General features: G+C 40.4%; 1 protein-coding gene across 3 annotated transcripts in view; it reads right to left on the reverse strand.

Annotated features, from left to right (window-relative positions):
- Positions 1-18,589, reverse strand: part of klhl2 (kelch-like family member 2) — a 114,914-nt gene that overhangs the window by 22,330 nt on the left and 73,995 nt on the right. For 2 of the 3 annotated variants that reach the window (XM_039759627.1, XM_039759625.1), the window contains exons 5-8: positions 15,069-15,231; positions 8,351-8,460; positions 7,981-8,097; positions 474-623 (exon numbers count right to left, since the gene is read on the reverse strand). In XM_039759627.1, coding sequence (XP_039615561.1) covers positions 474-623; positions 7,981-8,097; positions 8,351-8,460; positions 15,069-15,231 — 540 coding nt within the window. The remainder of the gene's footprint in view (positions 1-473; positions 624-7,980; positions 8,098-8,350; positions 8,461-15,068; positions 15,232-18,589) is intronic. The other variant, XM_039759626.1, reaches the window with a different exon arrangement.

The raw sequence follows: 18,589 nt of genomic DNA on the forward strand, positions 1-18,589 counted from the left end.
ATGCAACCAGGTTCCAGGAGGACACCAACCAACATGGTCAGAATGATGGTACTTAAACTGCAACAAAGCAAAGCAAATCAAATCAAGGTTCAAGTGCTCTGAAACAGAAGACTACCTGCAGCAGTCAGCAATTCTGGATAGTGTACCATTATGGCACAGGTCATATGAACGCACAAACTGACAATTTAGAGTCAACAATTAACCTAACATGCACATCTTTAGGATATGGGAGTATCTGGAGAAAAATTCACACTGACATGGAGAGAGTACATATGAAGCAGCAGCACAAAATACTCCTACCACAGAGCTACCTGAGGACATTATTTTATTTAAGCTTAAAAAATGCAATTTTCATGTACCTGATGTATGGAAAAGAAAACAAATTTGTAACGATGATTTAAGATGCTGACATTTTCTTAAAATTTCAATACTGCTTACAGAGTTTAGAAAGCACACTTCTCCTAGGCACTCACCTTTGGAAGACTGACAGGCGTCCTCATTCTGGTTCTAATAGTTTTCATCATAGCCCTTTGTTCAGCAGGAAGAAGGTGATATTTCATAGCTTCAATAAGATAATCTTTACATGCACTGCTGTTTTTAACAAGGGATTCTTCTTCTACTCGCTGTAAAAGATAAATGCAAATTGTAAAATGTAAAAAACCCGGAAGACATATGAGACAATGAAGCAAGGGAGTACAGCACTTAAAGATCTAATTGGAAGAGGAGGACAGGGTAACTGTGGGAGGTGCAGCAGACATATCTTCACATAGCAAGATTCATAAAACCAACAACAATCAAATTATGAATTTAAGAGCCAAAAAGATAAGGAATACATGCACTATTCCAATGATTCTATTTTTAATGGAAGATAAAGGTACTATCTATCCATCCATCCATTATCCAACCCGCTATATCCTAACTGCAGGGTCACAGGGGTCTGCTGGAGCCCATGCTGGAAATCCTTTTATGGGAATTTTTTATTCTTTGCTTTGTCAACTTTAGCCTAGATTGTTAATTATCCAAGGTGGACAAATTTAGGCATAAAGCATGAAAATGTTTTCTAGCATCTACAGGCATACTTATGTAGTTTTGATTTACGCATTGTTTGGTTTAAACCCATCTACTACATTCATAAATCTTAAACATTATTATATATAACTCACAAGAGCAGGTCTAAAAGAACCAATTTATTCTATAAAAAAAGTGAAAAGAAAATCTACTGTATATTGCTTTTTTCGTTGTTTAAAGGGAATATTAAAAATAAACAAATAACTCAAATACTCAAGGACATCAGTGGAAATCAAGGAGAAGTGCATTTAAGATTGAAGCCAGTAAAAACATAATATTTTAAAATAAAATCCTACTTTTTTTTAATGAACGCAAAAAAAATGTGTAAGACTTCATTTTCATTTTTCTGTAGCCATTTCTTGTTAAGCTGTGGTTTTTGAGACCAAGGAATTCAGAACTTTATTTTCTTTTGAATCGTTTTAACGAATGTTTCTTTTTAAAATGTTTCTCCCGTGATGTCATTTTTTTTGTTGTTGCCATTAATGCCACCATAGTTGCTAGGCTTAATAATCAGAGTGTGCGTCACATGATGTCATTGCTGTGACAGGATTAAGGTTGCCGTCACATATTTCTGAATTGGTTTATTATATTAGTTTGATCTCTTGGTTTTGACTCATTTTGGTTTCCTGACTTTGATTCTTACCTCTTGCATTGGTTACTCAACAGTACTTGATTTCTTGACTCCCGACCTTCTCACTATATCCTTTATAACCCAGATTTCTGCATCTGTTTAGGGATCTCTTTAAAATACTCATCTTTTTGGTATCGACCTAGCCTGCTTTTCTAACTTTGTTTCCTGACCCTTAACCAAAAAACATCTATTACTGTTTCTTCATCTGCAGTCATTACAATCTTGAGCATTGGAAACAGAATTCAGATGATTATAGAATTACAGATTTAAATATTACATGCAATTTTCATGAACTTATACAATAGAACTTTTTAAAGAGTGAGGCACAGATACTGTATAATCTAAAAGAAACATTTACTGAAGAAAAATGTACTTTACACAGCTGCTTTTAGAGTGAACATTGGCAATCACAACTGGAAACTAAGCAGAAAAAGTGACTCGCTCAGTGTGTCAAAGGCTACATTCACCTTGAAATTCATCCAATTTACTTTTCTGGCTTGTATACAATTTTGTTCTGCAACTTTTCAAATTAGTTTTTGCAGGAAACCCAAATTTGATATGAGTATGTACAGACAACAATTCCAATTGTGGATGGCATGTGCTCAATTATTAAAAACAAATATGTTAGACAGCTGCAACTAAAGGCGCTTTTCCACTGCATAGTACGGCACAGCACGGTTCAGTACAGCTCACCTTGGTTCGGCTCAGTTCGGCTCGGTTTGCGTTTCGACTGCAGTTTAGTACCGCTTTAGAGTGGGCGGGATTATTCACGTGTCGTTATAGTTGCGCCGCCTCTACTGCCGTGACACCGTGGAACTTTTACAACAACACGCAGACAACGACAACACTTTAGCTCGACGACGCGCAAGGGTAAACATCTAAAAAAAGCACATCACTAGCTAACTTTTATCACTGTTGCAAAGCATAAAATGAACTTAACTGCCAGTGTAACATTAAAATGCTGATTCTGTATATTAAAGATCTTTCACATTTTGCAAAAAAGTCGCCGCAACAGACCATCTGTTTGGGCATTTAACCGTGCTTCAGAGTGGTGGGATGTGATTGTTCCCGGTTTTACAAACACTCAGTGGCTGGAGAACTTTCAAATGTCTGAAGAAACATTCATCCACTTATGCAACAAACTGCGTCCAGCGATGGAGAGACGGGACACAAACTTCCGCATGTGTGTACCTTTAAAGAAATGAATAGCCAGTGACGCAGTAATGACGATTTTCTCCGGCCAATCAGTGACCAGCAGAGTTTACACGTCATGTTTTGGTAACGGTTCGGCGCTTGGAACCTCGGCTGAGGTGGTACTAAAAAAAGGACCAGGTACCAGGTACTGTTCCCAGTGGAAAACCCCCCAAAAGTGAGCTGAACTGAACCGTGTCGTGCCGTACTATGCAGTGGAAAAGCACCATAAGAGCTACAAAGAATGAAGACCCTTTCAAAAATCACATATCACCTTACTGCTCCTTTCAGCCTGCCTAGAAAACTTGTATAAGTGTGCCTTTTAATACTGTATATGAATTGCAAAAATGGAGGGCAGTGTCTTTCTTTTACAATTGTATCATATTATGATTTTAACTAATTTTTATTATGCTTTATTATTATTACTATTTTAATAAAGCATTATTACTTTTATTATTGTTCTTATTCACATTTCACACACATTAGGAATGCTGTTTCCTTCATCGAGATGACCGACTATATGGCAGGTGTTTGCAGTGGAGGTCAATGCATGCATTTCTTAATACTTAAGAAATAGGGGTTGTGGTGTAGCAGGTACACAGCTCACGTCAAGAAGGCCACTTTTTAAATAAATAATTGCCACCTTCTGGCTTAGAAAAGGGGGCGTGGTAGGGGGATGGATCACTTCCCGGGGAATTCGTGATGCGGGCGATCCTCCTAAAGTGCACAGGTGAGGAGTCGTCCACATCCGTAATTGTTCCGGAGCTGCCAACTGCCACATTTGATCCACGTCCCCATGATAAACAGAAGTGCAAGGTGGCTAGGGGAATAAAAAGGAAGATAGAAAGATACAGGAGGTTGCAGGAGAAGAAGGAGGCAGGAAGCAGGGAGAGGAAAGCCAGTGCAAAAGTGAACGAGCGAGTGCAGGCCTTGTGTGCAGCTGAGCATGGGTGTTTGGCCAGCACCCGAGGAGCAGCCGATTGTGGTTGCTCCCGCTGAGCATTTTGAAGAGCGGGAGTGACCAGAAGAAGGATGGCTAGCCGCAAAAGGCCAGCAAAGGCCGTCATCTATACTAATAAAAGGCAAAGCCCTCAGTGACTCACTCATCACTAATTCCCCAACTTCCCATGTAGGTTGAAGGCAAAAATTTGGCAGGCTCATTTCTTTCGGGTTACTTACTAAAGTTAAGTAGGTTTCATTTCGAAATTCTACGCGTAACGGTCATAACTGAATCCTACTTACATACATATATACGTTCATAGCCTGCAGCTCGGTCGCCGTGTGAGGCGGCGTTACGTCCTCCCCCATCCCCACACCTCCCACGTAGTTGGCTGCCTGCCTATATTGTGTTCCCCATCCCCATGCCTCCCACGTAATTGGCTGCTTGCCCATATAAGGCCGTCCGTCACTCCGGTCTTTTCATTCCCTTCCTTGCTTCGCCACGGTATTCATGTCTCCCTGCTGATAACTGCAGCCTTTTTATTTAATCCACGGCTTCTCCACTGTATTATTGTTCGTTTATTACGATTATAGTTATTGTGTAGGTATTTTAGACTTCGTTTACTGTTCAGGTACCCATTTCCTTTACCGTTCCAACCGTACCCCCATTAACATGTCTACTGAGGTGATCACCATCGATCAAAGAACTGTCATTTATCGAAACTCAAACCGATTATGACAGCAGCAATCCAAGCTGTGAGAAAACAGTAAAGAGGAGGCGTGTCAGACGTCATGGTATATTTTCTGATTCAGCTAGACGGAAACAACTTTGTGATGCTGCCGCCAAATACTTGCAGAAAAAATCCACAAGTTAATAGACACACTGTCACTAAATACTCGCAGGCAAATCCACAAGTTCATAGAGATGCTGTCGCTAAATACTCGCAGGCAAATCCACAAGTTCATGTCCTGAAGCCACTCCTTTGATATCTTGGCTGTGTGCTTAGGGTCGTTGTCCTGCTGAAAGATGAACCGTCGCCCCAGTCTGAGGTCAAGAGCGCTCTGGAGCAGGTCTTCATCCAGAATGTCTCTGTACATTGCTGCAGTCATCTTTCCCTTTATCCTGACTAGTCTCCCAGTTCCTGCCACTGAAAAACATCCCCACAGCATGATGCTGCCACCACCATGCTTCACTGTAGGGATGGTATTGGCCTGGTGATGAGCGGTGCCTGGTTTCCTCCAAACATGACGCCAGGCATTCACACCAAAGAGTTCAATTTTTGTCTCATCAGACCAGAGAATTTTGTTTCTCATGGTCTGAGAGTCCTTCAGGTGCCTTTTGGCAAACTCCAGGTGGGCTGCCATGTGCCTTTTATGAAGGAGTGGCTTCCGTCTGGCCACTCTACCATACAGGCCTAATTGGTGGATTGCTGCAGAGATGATTGTCCTTCTGGAAGGTTCTCCTCTCTCCACAGAGGACCTCAGGAGCTTTGACAGAGTGACCATTGGGTTCTTGGTCACCTCCCTGACTAAGGCCCTTCTCTCCTGATCGCTCAGTTTAGATGGCTGGCCAGCTCTAGGAAGAGTCCTAGTGGTTTCGAACTTCTTTCACTTACGGATGATGGAGGCCACTGTGCTCATTGGGACCTTCAAAGCAGCAGAAATGTTTTTGTAACCTTCCTCAGATTTGTGCCTCGAGACAATCCTGTCTCAGAGGTCTACAGACAATTCCTTTGACTTCATGCTTGGTTTGTGCTCTGACATGAACTGTCAACTGTGGGACCTTCTATAGACAGGTGTGTGCCTTTCCAAATCATGTCCAATCAACTGAATTTACCACAGGTGGACTCCAATTAAGCCGCAGAAACATCTCAAGGATGATCAGGGGAAACAGGAGGCGCCTGAGCTCAATTTTGAGCTTCATGGCAAAGGCTGTGAATACTTATGTACATGTGATTTCTCAATATTTTTATTTTTAATAAATTTGCAAAAATCTGAATTTAATCCATTTTGGAATAAGGCTGTAACATAACAAAATGTGGAAAACATGATGCATACATACAATTCTCCTTAGCGTGTGTTCAGCTCACCCCCTTCACAATGCGAGCGGGAGAGACGCAAAGTGGCAGGAGCGTAGCATGCCTCCGGGGGTGTTGAGCGAAGCAATCTAGACCAGATCATCTCGGAGTGACACTTTGACAATACGCAAGACTAGACATCACAACCTTAGGAAGCAAAACCCGTGAGATGGCGAGTTTTGCACATCACATCCTACTTAAAAACAGTTTCAAACAAATTCACGGACATCTATAACTAGCAGTTGTTGGAATGCTTTTGGCAGACACACTTCAGGTGCTCCCAGCTCTTAAAACAATGACAAGCAGAACATGTAGCTCGCCAGCAGCAACAAGCCAGTAGATGATCCAAGCACATCTCCTTAGCGTGCTTTCAGCCTCAAAACCATCCTATCTTTCCCCCCCACCCCCTTCAGAATGCTAGTGGCAGAGACGCAAAGTGGCAAAAGGACAGCTGCTGTACAGGCTTTTAAATGATTGACGCAAAGCAAGACAAGCAGAACACACAGTTGGCCAGCAGCAGCAGCAAGACAGCAGCTGAACTGATCGCAACTCTTTAGCGTGTGTTCAGAACCCCCCTTCACAACGCAAGCACCGTTAGAAAGAGATTTAACCACGCCTGGGGCAGGAAATAAAGGACAAATATTATTTTTACAAAAGTTTTAAAGTAAAAATGAAAATAATGCATACTGTATGTAACAATTCCCATGAAAATAATCTTTTAAAATTGTTTATCCGGTAAACCAAACCCGGAGGTGAGCGAGCAAACCCCCTAGTAATAATAGAAAAAAATCCACGGGGGAGCGATAGCTGAACTGCGATATAGTGGGGGATCACTGTATATTTATTATATAATGATAATAATGATAGTTAACTGTAACATTTATAGTTTTTGTGGACAGCCCGCTCTAGGCAAATTTACAGCTGTCTCATACTCTTTCCATTTCCTAATGGTTCGTTAGCTGGACTTAAGTGGCAAGATTTTTTTTTTTTGCCTCCATCCCTTACATCCCGTGCTTTTCAGTCCTGTATTCACAGAGTTGCTTTGAGTGCTCTTTTGACATCATTGTGTATGTTAGGCCAACATACTGATTGACTACAAGTTGGGCCTTATGTGAGATTGTATACTACAATCAACTGAAATCCCAGACAGGTGATCTCCATTGAACTAATTCTGTGACTTTTAATAAAATGGCTACACCAGTGATGTTTTACAATTGTTATATTAGAAGGGGGTGAATACTTATGTTACGGATTATTTGATGTTTTATATTTGTAATTCATTTAGACCAATTTGTTGATGTCTATTTTAATTGACATTAAAAGGGTCTTTTTTCTGTTGATTAGTGCCAAAAATGCCAAATTAAATCCACGGTGACTCAATGATGTGAAAACTTTGAAGGGTTGAAGAGTTTTTTTTATAGGCACTATAACATTCTGAAACCCACTTGTACCATTTTAAGGACATGTGGAACTGTAGCCTTGGCAGTAGTACACATGTGACAAGAGCCAAACCCTCTCACAGGGTTCACTTACATACACATGCATAAGGAGCCAAATTAGACTATCCAATTTAACTAGCATAAATGTCTAAGATGTGAGGAAAACTAAAGCAGCTAACAGAAAAACAGATTTAAATTAAAATATATATTATATAGTACCATCAGAGGAGAAGGTAAGATTTCCAAAATATATTTAGTTGATAAGCTGACAATGCAGTGTTACTTTACATTTACTTAAATTAACAGCATCTCAACCAAGCGATGTGGAGAGGCCCAAAGACACTAAAAAAAGTTAAAATCAACATTTGTTTTAAAACACTTTTACTGATTGAACTTATTGGATAAAATATGTAATCATGGATGGAGATAAAGCTTATTCTGGCTAAAAACCCTAGAGCTAAGCTACTGGCTTGATTTGTTGATTTGAGGTTGTTTATGACATTTTCTCTCCTTCTCTGTCTGTCTCTCTTTTTCTCCAGTTTAGAACAGACCAAATGTCAAAATAGATTAGCGTACTCTACATCTGTCAGGAAACACAATGATAATGAAGAATTCTGACTTTACACAAGTATACCTGTACCAGATATTCTCTGGAGAGCAGAGGCAGCCTCACATGCTCCATGAGATGAGCCATATGCTCTTGTCGTACATCTTTGTCATGATTTACCCAGGCAATAACCGCTTCAAACACCTGAAATCACAGAGTGCATACATTTAACACGATGTTCACAATAAGCCAAAAATAACTGCACCAGTACAAGATTATATGAAAATAACATAAAATGTGTGGTTTATTTCATCAGTGAGAAGGATGTCCCATTTCATTGTTAAACACTTATATGAATAAATATGAACTTTTTAAATTGAAGAATAAATATAATTTGTTACAGTAATACAATAAAACCCAGCATGTTCCGATGCACAAAAGGTTTTGGAAATCTTACCTTCTCCTCTGATGGTACTGTAAGCTTGTCACTGGCTATGAGGCTGCAAACCTGCTCTATTCCCAAGTTTAGAAATTCTTCACCTTGTACTACATCAGCAAAGTGTAGCTCTGTAGAAAGGAAGAACAAGAAACCAAATAAGTGGATTTTTTCAACTTTAAATCTTTCAACTTTAGTATATAGCTATGACTCTCTTTTTAAAAGCCTTTCTTCAATAATCTTTAACAGATGACAATTCAAATATAACAAACATAAGGACTTTTCTAACCACAAAGCAGACACTAACTTAGAGTTTGGAAGTACCTTCACCTAAAAATCTCTAAAATCATACAACTCAGGGCACTGATCATCTTAATTGATACCATATAAGTGAACAATAATAGAAATCCTCTGAAGCCACGCAGTTAACATGCCTGAAACCACACTGTAATATTTTCAGTGAATTTTTATTTCCAGTAAATACAGAATTTCACGTTTTCCTCATTATCATAAGGTTTGGAGTTCTGAGACGCCTCCTACAGGCCAATACATACAGTAATGAGCCAAAACATTATGACCACTCCATATAAAGCGAATGATGTTCGCTATCTCATAACAACAGCACAAATCAAGGACAGGGAGATACAGTATTAGATGGTAAGCGGACATCAGGTACTTGTAGCCGATGTGTTGAATGCAGAAGATGTGGGCAGGTGTAACAACCTGAGAGACTTGGACAAGGGCACAATCAATATAGTCAGACAACTGTGTCAAAGCATTTTCAAAACAATAAGGTTTGTGGGGTTTTCCCGGTAAGCTGTGGTGCTTACCTACTGACAGTGATGCGAGCAAGAGAGAAAAAAAAAAATAAAAATCACAAACTGCTGACAGGGTGTTCAGTGGCACAAGACTCGCTGATGCAAGAGGTCAATGAAGACCATCCCATCTGGTATGAACAAACAGAAGGGCTACTGTGGCACAAATCATTGATAATTTTAATAGTTACAGGAGTAATGCATCATGGTACACAGTGCATTATACCCTGTTGTGCAGTGGACTGTGTAGCCACACGGAAGTCAGCGCATCCATGCTAACCCATATTTACCATCAAAACTGCCTACAATGGGCATGCCAGTGTCAGAACTGGACCTTATATCAATGGAAGAAGGACACTTGAGCCCATGAATCCTGTTTTCATGTAGACAGCCAAGAACATGTGCGTCATTAACCTGAGGAAGAGATGGCATCGGGACACACTGTGCAAAGAAGATAAGTCAATGAAGGGAGTGTGATTCTTTGGGAAATGTTCTGCTGGGAAACCCTGGGTCGGGGCATTCATATGTACATTAATTTGATGTGTACCTCCTCGCCTAAGCATCACTGCAGACCAAGTACACCCCTTCATGGCAATGGTATTCCCCAGTGGAAGCCAGATAATGCATCCTACCACACTGTATGAATTTAGGAATGGTTTGAGGAACTTGAAACTCAGGACAACATTTTGAGCTCCTCTTCAAGTTCCCAAAATCTTAATTCAACTGAGCATCTTTGGGATGTGTTGGAATAACAAAACCAATCCACAAAGACTCTGCCTCGCAATTTACAGGAATTAGGGGATCTGCTGCTAACGTCCAACGGTCAGATACCACAGGACACCTTCAGAGGTCTTGTAGTGTCCATGCTTTGGTGGCTCAGAGCTGTTTTGAATTCACAAGGAGAAGCAACCTGCATATTAGGCAGAGGGCCATAATGGTTTGGCTCATCAGTGTAAAACATGGATACAAAACAAAGATTTTTTTGAAGCAAATGTCTGCATTAAGCACAATTTTCTCTTCAAGGACTCCTAGCCCTTTACTCCCTTCCAAGGCCTGGCAAAACGCCCAGAAAGGCTGTAACAATTAGATTACACATAACACCTCACAGAGGGCAAAATCAAAATGTCAAAGCACAGCTTTATGTAAGAGTAAAACAAAGAGTAAACTCTGGATGTGCTATAGTGCCTTGTACTACAGTACATATTCAATCAGTTTCCATTAGGAATGCTAAAAAAAATGTGGAATGACATCCCATGGAAAGTATCCAGACCTTCACTAACTCAATGTCAACTCAACTGGTTTAAGTGGGCCTCTAATTTAGAGGTGGATGAACTTAATTTGTTATAACAAATCACTGAAAAATTCTCCCAGAACCTTGCTTGTATTTTTATACGTGGAGATTCACTCGAAAGAGTGCCCTGAATATTTTGTTGCAACTCCCGTTAGGATGAAGCAATCTGAACCAAAAAAAAACCTGCTATATACCTTGATGTATGTGTAATTGATTGCATTACATGCAATGCTGGAAGTGGTTTCTGTTTTCTGCCAGACACATTTCGACGTGGTGTTCCATGTTTCTGAACGTATCAGCAAGTGCCTCAGGGGGCGGAATAGCAGCAATTTCACGCTGGATGTTTTCCTTTAAATCTTCCACAGTGCAAGGTTTGTTCTGATAAGACTTTTGAGCAGACCCCAAAGAAAGAAGTCTGGCGGTATCAGATCAAACGATCGTGGTGGCCAAAGCCCCTTTGAAATTACCCTGTTGCCGAAGGAAGACTGAATTTCTGCCTTGCTCCTTGCCGATGTATGACATATTGCTCCATCTTGCTGGAAGTAACCTTCCATTAACTCATGACCATCCAGTTGACTCTGACACTGCTTAAATGAATTGGTGACCCAATAAGTTCACACCCTGAAGATGCACTGCTCATTACTGTACACCACTATCCTGATGGGAACTCAAGTGAATGAGTTAAGGGGTACAGGTGGCAAGCACCCAGAAGTTGGAAACGGAGGTTAAACATCACAATGGTTGTCCGTCACCTACCTTAATGCTTTGATGCAGGGGCATCCCGGCTTCTTCAAAGCTCAATATACTGAGGAGCACATTGCACGTTGTTTCATTCAGATTGCTTCGTCCTTGCGAGAGTTCTTACAGAATATTCGGGGCACTGCTCATCACTTGTCCAATACAGTCCCCACAGTGAAGCATGGCAGTGGCAGAATCATGCTGTGGGGGTGTTTTTCAGCTGCTGGGACAGGACGACTGGTTGCAATCGAGGGAAAGATGAATGCGGCCAAGTACAGGGATATCCTGGACAAAAACCTTCCCCAGAGTGCTAAGGACCTCAGACTGGGCCGAAGGTTTACCTTCCAACAAGACAATGACCCTAAGCACACAGCTAAAATAACGAAGGAGTGGCTTCACAACAACTCTATGACTGTTCTTGAATGACCCAGCCAGAGCCCTGACTTAAACCCAATTGAGCATCTCTGGAGAGACCTAAAAATAGCTGTCCACCAACATTTACCATCCAACCTGACAGAACTGGAGAGGATCTGCAAGGAGGAATGGCAGAGGATCCCCAAATCCAGGTGTGAAAAACTTGTTGCATCTTTCCCAAGAAGACTCATGGCTGTATTAGCTCAAAAGGGTGCTTCTACTAAATACTGAGCAAAGGGTCTGAATACTTAGGACCATGTGACATTTCAGTTTTTCTTTTTTAATAAATCTGCAACAATTTCAAAAATTGTTTTATTTTATCTGTCAATATGGGGTGCTGTGTGTACATTAATGAGGGAAAAAATTAATTTAAATGATTTTAGCAAATGGCTGCAATATAACAAAGAGTGAAAAATTGAAGGGGGTCTGAGTACTTTCCGCACCCACTGTATCTCACACGATTAAACCACAATTTATTTCTTGCATTGCCCAAAATTACATAATGGGCTTTAACAGGCCCTGTTTTTTTTTTTTATAAACAGTCCCCACAGCCTCGACTCCCTAAGAAGACATGAAAACCAAAAGCCACCATATTACATTTGTAGACTTACTCTAGCTATGTTGAGGACATAGATCTGTTTCTTCAGGAAAAGTGCTCAAAATAAATCCAAACTTTGACAGTTAGCTTTAAATAAAAATAAATCTAATGATCCCTGTGTATGCTGAGATTATATACGAAATAAAGAAATCCCAAGATAGATAGATACTTTATTATTTATTATTACAAGAGATTGTAAATTAACAAGATCTAGAACAGAATGCAGATGTTTTCCAAAAATAAAGAATGAAAGGAAAAAAAAAAAACCCCTAAAAGCGTAGGACCTCACAACCAAAGTAAAACACATTTGATTAATTGCAATAGCTTCCTTGAATTCAGACAAGCTCCCACCTAGAATGTTATGCTGATCTGGCACTGCCTATTATGCTTTACAAAGTGCAGGAAGTAGGAGGTTTTCACATGCAGCAAATGTATGAAGGGAAAGGTTAAAGAGTGCATTTATTTGGGAAAAGGAATCATTTTTCTCCCTCAATTTATTATAACAGTGGCTTTATCACCTCTTGATTAAAACCTCCTTACTGCCATTTTATAATCACATAGTCGTCAGGCAAAAATGATTTTAAGGACACAAAATGGTTCAAAACAAACCATTAAAAGGCAATTGCCATTGTCCTCAGATAGTCCAACTTCATTTACTTCTTATTAAGACTTTGGCCTTCCCTCATTATGTAAAGCCCTGAAACTGAACACCCCACTATAATTAGAAAATGTTGCTTATTCCAAAAAACTGAAATGTTCATCTGTCAATTCCAACAAGGTGTCACAACAAACTTAAAAAATTTGTGTCAAGTGTTGAAATCTAGTACCCACGTGTACAGTTTAGAGACACAGTTCTTCTCTACTGTCTTCTAACAATGTCATTTATAACAAACGGTGGATTTAGGAAGTATTCAAACCCCTTTAATAAAGTTCCTGCAGCACTGAAGGTTTCCAAGTGTGCAGATACTTTCATAATTCTTAAACAGAAGTATGGAACAACCAAGATTCTTACTAGAGCTGTCTACCTGGCCAAACTCAGCATTCATGGGAAAAGGACCAGGGTAAGAGAGGCAGCCAAGCACCTGGTGGTCATTCAAGCTGAGCTTCAGAGAATCCGTGTTGCAATGGGAGAAACCTCCAGAAGGACAAACATCACTGCAACAGCCCACTAACGTGGGCTTTATGGCAGAATAGCCAGACAGAAAACTCTCCTTAATAAAAGACAAAAGGAATTCTGCTTGGAGATTGTAAAAAGGCACCTAAAGGACTCTCAGATTGAAAGAAACAAGATTCTCTGGTCTGATGAAACCACAACTAACATGCTTTCTGGTGGAAACCAGGCATCATTCATTCATTACTTCTGCAATACCAACCATGGTGGTGGCAGCATCATGAAGTTGTTTTTCAGCAGTAGTCACAGACAGACTAGACAGGGTGGAGGGAAATCTGAGCAGAGCAAAGTATAGAGATATAGTAATTAATGAAAACCTGCTCCAGAGTACTCTAGAGCTCAGACTGGACTGAAGTTCTTCTTTTAACAGGACAATGTTCCTAAGCACAAAGCAAAGACAACACGGGAGTAGCTTAGGGACAACTTTGAGAATGTTCTAGAGTTGCTAGGCTAAAGCCCAGACTTGAACCCAATGGAACATCTCTGAGGAGACCCGAAAATAAGAGTTCACGGACAGCCTCCATCCATCCTGACAAAGCTTGAGAGGATCTGCAGAGAACAATGTCAGAAGGTTCCCAAAACCAGGTGTGTCAAGCTTTTCGAATCAGACCCAAGAAGAACTCGGCCTGTGACCACTGCCCAAGGGGCTTCAACTATCTACTGAGAAAAAGTCTGGATACTTGTGCTAATGAGATATTTCAGTTTTCTTACTTTTAAGAAATTTGGGAAAAAAATTCTAAAATCTTTTTTTTTTTTTTTGCTTTGGTGTTCTAGGGTATTGAGTGTTGTAGGATGTGGCAAAAAATTAATTTAAATGATATTAGCACAAAGCTGTCTAAAACAGACAGACAGATGGATAGAGAAGGCACTATATGATTGATTGACAGATTGATAGATAGGAAACTATCAGATAGAAAGAAACACTACATAACAGATGTGGAAGGCACTACATAATAGCAAGATAGCTAGCAAGACAGACATGATAGCAAGACATCTAGCCTGACAGACAGACATGATAGCAAGACATCTAGCTAGACAGACACGATAGCAAGACAGCTAGACAGACAGACACGATAGCAAGACAGCTAGACAGACAGACAGACAGGATAGCAAGACATCTAGCTAGACAGACAGACAGGATAGCAAGACATCTAGCTAGACAGACAGACAGGATAGCAAGACAGCTAGCTAGACAGACAGACACGATCGCAAGACAGCTAGACAGACAGACAGACACGATCGCAAGACAGCTAGACAGACAGACACGATAGCAAGACAGCTACACAGACAGACAGACACGATAGCAAGACAGCTAGCTAGAAAGACACGATAGCAAGACAGCTAGCTAGACAGACAGACACGATAGCAAGACAGCTAGCTAGACAGACAGACAGACACGATAGCAAGACAGCTAGCTAGACAGACAGACAGACACGATCGCAAGACAGCTAGACAGACACGATAGCAAGACAGCTAGACAGACAGACAGACACGATAGCAAGACATCTAGCTAGACAGACAGACACGATAGCAAGATATCTAGCTAGACAGACAGAAACGATAGCAAGACAGCTAGCCAGAGAGACAGACAGATAGATAGATGTGGCACTATAAGACAAACAGACAGACCGATCTAAGTCCTTACAGCATCTGCATGGAGGGAAGTGCAGCTGACCATCAGAAACAGAAAACTGTGTCAGTGTTACACTTGCCTGCAAATGTGTTGGCTTGGTTCAGTAGCTCTGTGCATGCATGCATGTCAGCAAAGGCTCGAATCCCTAAGCAGTTGGTGGGGTGAAGCTGAGACTCCAAGAATTCACAACATGCCTTTTTCACATCCTGGAGCTGCAAGAGTCCAGCTGCTGGAAGCAAAACCTAGAGATGTATAGAGAGAGACAGAAAAATACAGACACATGTAAAAACACTAATGTTTTCAGACAGACATTAGTCTACTAATCATGATTTTCTTGTGTATAGCTTCACAATCACAATGTAAAGACTAAATCATGCACCAATAATGTAAAAATAAGCTCAGAAAAACATCTGCATAAAATAGCAAATTAGTATACAGTAGATCCAGTAATGTCTTATAAATATCCAGACAAAGAAAATCATTTAATTATTATTAAGAAGAAGCATTTATGCTTTTAGTGCAATGCTTCAGCAAACCATGATGGGTGTATTGGATACGACTTCACTAGAGAAAAAAAAGATTGAAAATTACTACTTTTTAATATTTCAAATAAGTAAAGACAGTTTAGTGTGTTAGTGTTCACAGTCATCCATTGATTGTTATTTTTTGCATGTATAAAATATGCAGTAGGTTGAAACAGGGTCTGATATATATTTAGAAAACACCACTGTAACTCTCATGACTACAAGGTGATTTTACTGCCAATACCATCTGCAGCGGGGAGCAGAACCAACCGATGATGCAGGTAGTGAAAGGTCAATGCCTCTCAAGGTGATAAAAGGGAATCAATTTATTCTCTATAAAAGAAGACTCAGAGTCACAGAGAGGGACTTTTCTTTTTGTCTTTTATAAATATGATGTTGAAGTTGTGCCAGAGGGGAAATCCAAGTAAAAGGAAAATTCACTGCTAGAGGTATGCAGGTCAGTTTGACAATGAAGATGAAGTAAAAGTCCTCACTCCCTGTAGTGTGAAATCTCTTTTAAGAGTGTCAGCTGTCTCTCATGTACAATTTCTATCCACAGTGCAATAAAGTTTACTGGGTACATTTTATTGACAAAACACTTACATTGACCACAACATCTTGTGAAGGACCTTGAATGAACAGAACTGAAAATGATAAAAAGACGCAGCTTATATTCTCCAAGTTTTTTTAAATGATTTACTGGCCCAATGATGCCACAGTGAGCTCTGGAGCACCATGACTGAATGACAAGACAATCTCCTGAACTCCAAACTGAATGTCAGAATGGGAAAGAAAGGTGATTTAAGCAATTTTGAGCGTGGCATGGTTGTTGGTGCCAGACGGGCCGGTCTGAGTATTTCACAATCTGCTCAGTTACTGGGATTTTCAAGCACAACCATTTCTAGGGTTTACAAAGAATGGTGTGAAAACGGAAAAACATCCAGTATGCGGCAGTCCTGTGGGTGAAAATGCCTTGTTGATGCTAGAGGTCAGAGGAGAATGGGCCGACTGATTCAAGCTGATAGAAGAGCAACTTTGTCTGAAATAACCACTCGTTACAACCGAGGTATGCAGCAAAGCATTTGTGAAGCCACAACACACACAACCTTGAGGCGGATAGGCTACAACAGCAGAAGACCCCACCGGGTACCACTCATCTCCACTACAAATAGGAAAAAGAGGCTACAATTTGCACGAGCTCACAAAAATTGGACAGTTGAAGACTGGAAAAATGTTGCCTGGTCTGATGAGTCTCGATTTCTGTTGAGACATTCAAATGGTAGAGTCAGAATTTGGCGTAAACAGAATGAGAACATGGATCCATCATGCCTTGTTACCACTGTGCAGGCTGGTGGTGGTGGTGGTGGTGTAATGGTGTGGGGGATGTTTTCTTGGCACACTTTAGGCCCCTTAGTGCCAATTGGGCATCGTTTAAATGCCACGGGCTACCTGAGCATTGTTTCTGACCATGTCCATCCCTTCATGACCACCATGTACCCATCCTCTGATGGCTACTTCCAGCAGAATAATGCACCATGTCACAAAGCTCGAATCATTTCAAATTGGTTTCTTCAACATGACAATGAGTTCACTGTACTAAAATGGCCCCCACAGTCACCAGATCTCAACCCATTAGAGCATCTTTGGGATGTGGTGGAACGGGAGCTTCGTGCCCTGGATGTGCATCCCACAAATCTCCATCAACTGCAAGATGCTATCCTACCAATATGGGCCAACATTCCTAAAGAATGCTTTCAGCACCTTGTTGAATCAATGCCACGTAGAATTAAGGCAGTTCTGAAGGCGAAAGGGGGTCAAACACCGTATTAGTATGGTGGTCCTAATAATCCTTTAGGTGAGTGTATATCCATATATTTTCTGTTACCACTCTTTTTCAAGCAACAGGAACAAGAAAAGGGACCATTCTTGAGCAGGATGTTTTTAGACTGTGGGAGTCCCCAGAAGAACCAATGCAAACCACCGAGAAGAATTGCCACCCAGTAATTAAGTCAGTTTCTAAACACCAATAAATGGGGTCCAAAAAGTCACACTCCCTTACTGTAATTTCATATTCTGCTGATGTAAAGGCTAAAATCATGGCAGACCGTTTTCAACCTTGAACGAGAAATTCTGTTTTTAAAACAGAACATAGGATATACATCTAATTTATGTTTTTGTGTTTACAAGCCAAAGTACCCGGTGCTGCCTGGGTATATTTGTATAATAGATTAAGGTAAGAAAGCAAGCATTCACAATTTTTAAATGTTGACCCTTTTGCTTTTGTTGGTTGAACTGTTAAGTGTCTCATCCGAAATCTAGACTACCTCTCCATCAATTTCTGTGCTCTTGTGAACGTTGAATTTGATTTTTACAACAATGGAGCCTACATTTAATACAGCATCGACAGTAATGTAAATACAAAATTCTGTGAGTAAAAACATAGCCAGTTTTGAGTGATACGTGATTTTTGCGTTGGTCCCCTATTGCACAATAAACTCTGTTATGTCCACTGATGTGGAATGTCGCTGTCAATTCAAGTAGGGCCAAATCTAAACAATATGCCAAATGTATTATCATCGGCTGAACCGTTTTGCCATGATAATGTGTTTTCGTTTTTTGTGCCCCATGAATGTGCTGCAAATCGAGAGGCAGCAAGACAGCATCTACAGTGTACAGTTTACTGGAGCGTTAAATTCACCTTTCTTGCTCAGAGCTGTGCATACAGTACGCTGACTTATAAAAGCAAGGCTGTCAGCTTTCCAAATAAAACCTTTTAATGCATGTAAAAATAAAAAAAAAAAAAGCAGAAACACATTAGGTCTAGAGACAATTGCCTTTACTCTGAAAGGTACAGAGGTCAACTGCTTTCCTAATGTTCTGCAAATGTTTCAATTTGGAAAGTACCTTCAGGCAGTGTGGGTAAGAAAGAGCATTCATAGTCATTCCTCTCCTCAAATGAATTATGCAATACAATGCCAGTAATCTAAAGGCAAGGTGTAGGGTGTGGCAATCCATTCGTTATGACTATAGGTATAAAACTAAAAATACAAGGATGATAACATACACATGGCAGAAC

Source organism: Polypterus senegalus, chromosome 7 (assembly GCF_016835505.1).
Source record: "Polypterus senegalus isolate Bchr_013 chromosome 7, ASM1683550v1, whole genome shotgun sequence".
Classification (NCBI taxonomy): domain Eukaryota; kingdom Metazoa; phylum Chordata; class Cladistia; order Polypteriformes; family Polypteridae; genus Polypterus; species Polypterus senegalus.